This window comes from Bidens hawaiensis, unplaced genomic scaffold (assembly GCF_021521415.1).
Source record: "Bidens hawaiensis isolate Kalapana, Puna unplaced genomic scaffold, B.hawaiensis_p1.1 tig00039127_1, whole genome shotgun sequence".
Taxonomy (NCBI): Eukaryota; Viridiplantae; Streptophyta; class Magnoliopsida; order Asterales; family Asteraceae; genus Bidens; species Bidens hawaiensis.
The window spans coordinates 40854-48704 of NW_027496890.1; the positions used below are offsets into that span (position 1 = coordinate 40854).

General features: G+C 28.7%; 1 protein-coding gene across 1 annotated transcript; it reads left to right on the forward strand.

The window, feature by feature from the left end:
- Positions 1–5348: 5348 nt before the first annotated feature.
- Positions 5349–6305, forward strand: LOC143591024 (uncharacterized). The gene has a single exon (XM_077071348.1). The coding sequence runs from the start codon at positions 5349–5351 to the stop codon at positions 6303–6305; it is 957 nt and encodes a 318-aa protein (XP_076927463.1).
- Positions 6306–7851: the final 1546 nt, after the last annotated feature.

The window sequence follows — 7851 nt, forward strand, 5'->3', positions numbered from 1 at the left end:
TTAAAAGGTAATATCTACTTCAATTCATTACTCATTTTATTAGCTTCAATCAGATATGTTTTTAATTTCTTTAATTTTTGTTATTCTATATATTGGTATCATTTGAGAGAATGGAGCTTTATCAAAGTGGGCTTCTATCAAAGGATAACGGGCTGGAGCTCTTGGAAGCTATGGGCTATTATTATTATTAGAAAAAGAAGGCTGCCACTAGGGAGGCAACGAGCCGGGTACGTGCTGGGTACTAGGGATCCCAGTCCATACCCATTTGCAAAATTGTGTCTCCTACCCGGCATGATATCCGTCGGGTATCGGATATGCCCTTGAGTATCAGGTAAACCCCTTTGTTAAAAATTACTTATTTAGAGGTTCAATTATTATTATTACTCTTCTATTTTTCATACAAAGATATGCATTAACAACAATAACAAAGTAATTTATCAAAACCGCCTTATTTGATGGAATCGTCTTATTTGATAATTTAATATAAGCGTCTCATTTGATTCTTGAATTTGAACCGTCATATTTGATGTTTAAACGATTTTTTAAATTAAATAATTTTATAGAAACGTCTTATTGAGTTTTTTACTAAAATAGGTTGGGTGGAAAAAATATTACTAAAATAGATGATTTGAAACTTATTTACCAAAGTTGGTGTCTTATTGGAATCTCATATTTTTTTTGACTCCTAATTTTATTCAAAATAAAGCTAAGCGAAAATTATTTATATATTATTAAAACAATATAAGTGCCACATAAAGCTAAGTAAAACTTATTTTTATATTATTACGATAATTTAAATGCCATTAAAATAGTGAAACTTTTTTCATGTTATACGTCATTTGTATTTAAATTCCATGTCTTTTAATTTTTTTTAATATATCTATCCTTTTAATATTACAACATTCAAAGAATAAAGTTTTTTACTTATGCATCACATCTTTTATTAAAAGCTAATTTACATAAATGTTCTTTTAAATCATTATCTAAGAGGTTTATAACATAAACAAGAGGTTTTAAAAACTTATTACAAAATTTATCATCATCATTATTATTATTATATAAGAGGTTTCTTAGATAACTTTTATGTTGTAAACTATACCGATTGCCGATATCGTACCAGTAATGACACAAACCGATGTCGATCGAACAATGTCGATATCATCATTGATATTATTAGAAGCGGTGTTAGCATTCTTTTTTTATTTTTTTCCCTAATCAGTGTAACACACACACATATATATAAAGTTTCATTTTTAAATGCAATATTTTATAAATTTTGAAATATATATTTTAGACACACTTATTTTTATCTACGTTTTGATCCGTCGCATCGCACGGGTTTCGTCCACTCATTCGTTTTATTCTTAAAGTTTATATACTTTTGAAAATATAATTGTGCATTTATTTGGATCATTTTTCATGGAAAAATAATTTTTTAAAAATCTTCTCGTTGACCTGACATGTTAAACAATTAACATTCCATGTACATTTTTTATTCATGTTTTATATATTTAAATTTTAGCTTTTATATACAGTAGAAACTCGATAAATTAATACTCGATTATTTAATAAACTCTCTAAGATAATATTTTTTGCCGGTCCCGACTCGGGGATAGGGTGCTAAATTAATAATTCGCTAAAATTATAAGATAATACATTTTTGATAATTTCTTTAGACCCCATGTAAAATATAAATTAATAATTCCTTATATATAGCATATTACATGAATGATTTATGAAGGTTTCTTGAAAAATGACTCAATTGTCTTTTGTTTTTTGTTGAAATCAATTTCCCCTTGAATCTCGTCTCTAATTTTCCTTAGCATGGTAAGAACTTCTGGTGTTGTTTTCTCATAGCTCAACAAGAAATTGTTCAATGTGATTGCCGCTTTAATAGCTTCGTTTCGCGAAGGGGGCTCCATTGTAGAACTTTCATCATCTTCTTCATCGATATCATCTTTATTAATTCCAATAATGGTTTCAATAATTTCTTCATCAGTCAACAATTGTGCAACTACATTTTCTTCTGGGTAAGTCAGAACATCTTCGACATCCATTGCATTGCGATAACCCAACTCTTTGATCCATAAAGTGATACATTGAACACAAGAAGCATAATAAGGTGGGAGATTGAAGGTTTCTTTCAAATTGGGCCGTTCATTTGATATACATGCATTGTATACAATAATTAAGTGGAAGCTTGAAAAGTGTTTGTAAACTAAGTATTCTACTATAAATTAATAAAATATTAGTTAATATATAAATTAATAATTATTAATTTATCGATTAATTAATAACTCTTTTAATTAATAAATTTTGGTGATTCCAAGTGTATTATTTTATAGAGTTTCTACTGTATTTTGAATGATATATAAATAAACATATGTAATAAATATATTACTATATTGATGTAACACGTACCTTTAGAATTACTATCCAATTAATTTTATAGCTGTAATATCATTGACATATTTTTAATTGTAACAATTTTTATTAAATAAGATTAGAAGAGAGAAAATGTTAGATTTTAATAAAACACCTATTTTAATAAATAAGTTTCAAATCACCTATTTTAATAAATACTTTTTTCATCTACCCTATTTTGATTAAAAACTCCGTCTTATTTGAAGAAGTCGCCTTAATTGACAATTTGATCTAACCAAATTGTTTAAATTAAACGTAATATTAAGGTTGCCATGTGCATTTTCCTTCCTTGATTTTTTTTTAATAAAATGGTATCTATATTACCTATCATGTTAAGAGTCAAATAGGAATTAAATACGTTTATATAATTGGAGAATGCTGTTTGTATATACCGTCTTTGACAAATTTATTTAATGAATTGGTGATAATTTGAAATATATACATATATCAGTTTTAAACAAGTAGATTTATATATATCTAAACAAATAATCCTTTTAAAATTTAAAAAGAGATATACCATATTTATAATATATATATTGATAGATATTAATATTTTTTCAATCATCTTTTTAATGCTAATCAAGGTATCCATTGTTTTCATGAATTTAAATGTCGCTCATGCAATTGGTATCTTATAATTATTTTACTTGTTTAATTGTTGAGTTTACATTTCCTTTTTTCCAGACAATATTATCCATAAATTTTAAATGGTCTATGGTCTTGCCTTGGTTGCCCATCGTAAATGTTATGCTATTATTTTTGTTGTGTTTAATGTGTGTTTATGTATGGCGTTTCTATGTAGAAGTCATTGTATGTGTACGTTTTTGTTTTCGTGAACAACTTTTAGGTTGTAGCTTTTATAATTTGTTTGGTAATTAGTGTGCTTAGGAAGTTGATCTCGGTCTCTTTTTTAAATACGGTTGGTTCAGGTATTTTGAAGGCTTAAAGCGAAGGAAAATCATGAAACCATCCAATCTGGTTATCGGTCTGATTTCGAAGTTAGTTTTGTTATTAACTTTCGATCGGCCGGTTTCAAAAATATCAAACCGTATACGGTTTTCAAATTTCAAACCATAAAAAATCGTACCAGACCGTAAGCTTTGAACATATGTTAATTTAGAAAAAAAATTATTTATAACATATATTGAACCCACAATCTGCTTAGTTAATTGCAATTTAGTGGGTCTGCAACTCAAATAGTTTGATTTTCAAAATTCTATATCTTTTAGCTTTGGACGGTAACTTCGTAAAACAAATGTTTTTAAGTTAAATGTTTCAATAAAACAAAAATGTTTATCCCATGCAAATTAACATGTATTTTTGTACTTTACGCTATGTTTTATTATAGGTATATTTTATATTTTATTATATGTATAGGTATATTTTAAAGTACTTATCAAAATTTTATAGGTATATTTTAAAGTTATTCACCTTCATTCTTGAAATTTGCAGAACAATATATAGTTCTTCACTCTATTACTTAAGTTCTTCTATAGGTTCTATATTATTTATTCGTTTGTGGATCTTCAATATTCAAGATTTTATAGGTATATTTTAAAGTTATTCACCTTCATTCTTGAATTTTGCAGAACAATATATGGTTCTTTACTCTATTACTTAAGTTCTTCTATAGGTTCTATATTATTTATTCGTTTGTGGATCTTCAATATTCAAGGTAACACTTTTATTAATATTTTTTAAGTTTAATTTAAACTATTTGTTATGTAAGTTACATACATTAATATTTGTTTAAATTAATATTTGTTTAGATGTAGACCATTTAGTTTATACCCGTCATGATATTATTCTTTTAGAGATTAACTTTAGATTGTTCTTATCGATACTGTTTTTTGATTGTTATATCTCATTATGATATACATATACATATATATATATATAGGGTAGGATCTAATGAAAACTCCTCATAAAAAGAAAACTTAAAAACTCTTAAAAAACTATTTTTAACTTTTTTTTGAAGTTTACTTTTTTTTCCATTATTCTTTAAAAAAAAAAAAAAAACCTTGTCAATAACCTTATCGGTATAGTGCGCATGTGTAATAGTGTGCATTGCATATATGTAAAAGTGTTTGTATTACATAGAATACAACACTATTGCATATATTTGATACACACTATTGTATATATGCAATATAAGGCTAATACACAAATCGAATACACATTAGTACGTATGTGTAATACAACATTAACGCACATGTGCACCACATCGACTTTTATTTTATTATTATTTTTACATGTAATACAACACTACTACACATATACAATACACAAATATTGAATATATGCAATTAAACATTATTAAACTCAAAAATACATAGTAATACACATGTGTAATACAACGGTATCGCATACGTATGTGCATTACAGCGGGGTTATTTATTTATTTTTTATTTTTTTATTTTTTTTTAATTTTTTCGAGCAAAGGGTAAGAAAATATATGAATAATGGCAAAAACAGAAATTTGAGAATATTTTTTTTATTTTTAATTAAAAATAATTTTTTAAGAGTTTTTAAGTTTTCTCTCTAAAGATGAGTTTTCTCTTGATCCTCTCCCTATATATATATATATATATATATATATATATATATATATATATATATATATATATATATATATATATATATATATATATAAACGTTTTAACTATTTGATTGTATAATAAAAGAACCGACAAATTTCTATTTACTCTATCGAGTTTACTATTTATAAGCAAACTATTTGAGATAAAGAGAAATGTTGTCTGATATTTTTAAAGAATCAACTCGATAAAACATATGTATATGAGATATAGAACAATAAAAAAAGTGGGTTAGAATCAACCACCTTGGGTTAATTTAGTTTTATTTATCCACATCATATATAATATGTCAATTCATATCTAGTTCTATGTATTTATTGATTTCAGATGGATCGTAACAGTTGGATGTATGGAAATAGATATATTGACCCAAGGTTTGCGATTGGCATGGTAAGTTTTCTTAAGGCTGCTCAAGAGGATCGTGTTAAAAAAGGAAACGAAACCATTTCGTGTCCTTGTATGGAATGCAAAACTTTTACCGAATTCAAGGATATAAAACAGATAGAGTATCATTTGTTGAGAAATGGATTTATGTTTAATTATACTTGTTGGTCAAAACACGGGGAGTCACTTGCTAGTAGTAGCACAACTTCGATAAATTTAGATGATAATTATATTGAAGAGAACAATGCTTCGCACATTAGTGATGACAGTGATAATTTAAGTGAGTGCAATGATATTATAAATGAGGGGAATGATAATTTAAATGACATGTGCAATGATTTGGAAACTAATGCTTGCGACAATGAACAAGAAAAACTACAAGAGATCGTTGCTGATGCGGAAAAGTCGTTATATGTTGGTTGCAAAAAATTTTCTAAGCTTAGCGCTATGTTGAGACTCTTTAAATTAAAGACACACTACAGTTGGAGTGATAAGAGTTTTACATGCATGTTAGAGTTATTGCATGACATGCTCCCCAAAGACAACGAGTTACCTATATCCATATACCAATCTAAGAAATTAATGCGCCCAATGGAATTAGAGGTTGAAAGAATACACGCATGTCCTAATGATTGCATGTTGTACAGAAATCAATTTGAAAAGGCTCACACGTGTATTACATGTGGGGAATCAAGGTACAAGTGTAAAAATGAAAATGATAAATATGATGATGATGTGACGAAAAGCGGGCCACCAGCTAAATTATTGTGGCATTTCCTCATTATACCAAGACTAAAGCGTTTATTTGCTAATCCTAAAGAATCAAAGTTGTTGCATTGGCATTTTGATGAGCGTAAAGATGATGGAAAGTTGAGGCATGTGGCAGATTCACCTCACTAGAGAAATTTTGATTCTTACTATCCCGATTTCGCTAATATACGTTTTGGTCTTAGTTCAGATGGTATCAATCCTTTCAAAGATAAGAGTGGTTGTCATAGTACTTGGCCGGTCTTTTGTCCATCTACAACCTTCCTCCATGGCTATGCATGAAAAGAAAATACATAATGTTGTCATTGTTAATTCAGGGTCCTAAACAACCCGGTAGTGACATTGATGTTTATTTGTCTCCTTTGATAGATGACTTTAAAACCTTATGGAGCCCAAGTGTAGATATGTATGATGCTTATGAAAAGGAAAACTTTAAGTTACGAGCCATGATTTTCTGCACTATAAGTGACTTCCCAGCATACGCCAATTTGTTAGGATATAGTACGAAAGGTAAACAAGCTTGTCCTGTTTGTGAAGACCAAACAAGCTCTAGATGATTAAAACATTGCAAAAAAACTATGCGTATGGGACATCAACGATTTCTTCCGCGAAATCACCGTTATCGAACAGTTACAAAAAAGTTTGACGGAAATGTCAAGCTCGAAAGGGCTATGAAAGGTTTTGATGCGCATAAGAAAGTAGAAAATATGAATACCATTATGGGAAAAAGAACTCGTACCGAGAAAGTAGGCAATTGGACAAAGAAGTCAATATTTTGGGATTTACCTTACTGAAAAAGTTTGGAAGTTCGACATTGCCTGGATGTTATGAATATTGAGAAAAAAGTATGTGAAAGTTTGATAGGTTTATTGTTAGACACTCCTGGAAAAACTAAAGGTAGGATAAAAGTCTGTAAAGACATGGAAGATATGGGAATATGTGAAGAGCTTGCCCCTGTTGAGGGAGCCAAGAGTATTTTTCTTCCACCCGCATGTACCATGTCAAAAGAAGAGAAGAAAGTTTTGTCAATGTTTGCATGATATTAATGTTCCATCTAGTTATTCTACAAACATTAAAAGGTTTGTATCGATAAAAGATCGTAAATTGATTGGTATGAAGTCTCATGATTGTCATATTTTGATGACACATATGATTCCTATTGCAATTCGTGGATTGTTATCTAAGGAAGTTCGACACACAATCACAGAATTTTTTTTGTTTTTCAACATGATTCACTCAAAAGTTATTGATCCCGAAGACTTAGATAGGTTGGAGAAAGGTATTTATATTAACCTTTGCGAACTAGAGATGTACTTTCTGCCATCCTTTTTTGATATAATTGTTCATCTAGTATCTCATATAGTACAAGAGATAAAGTCATGTGGTCTTGTATTGCTACGATACATGTACCCCTTTGAAAGATACATGGGTGTGCTAAAAGGTTACGTGAGAAACCGTAATCAACCAGAGGGTAGCATTGTTCAAGGGTATACTTCCGAAGAGGCAACTGAATTCTGCACAGGTATTTATATCACAACATTTATAATAAAATCTTTTTCTTAACTATAAATATATATCATTAAAATACTTGATTTATTTACAGCTTATTGGAAGGGGTCAAAAGTATTGGCGTTCCTAAATCTCATCATTCAGGTTGACTTGCAGGTGTGGGAGGAGT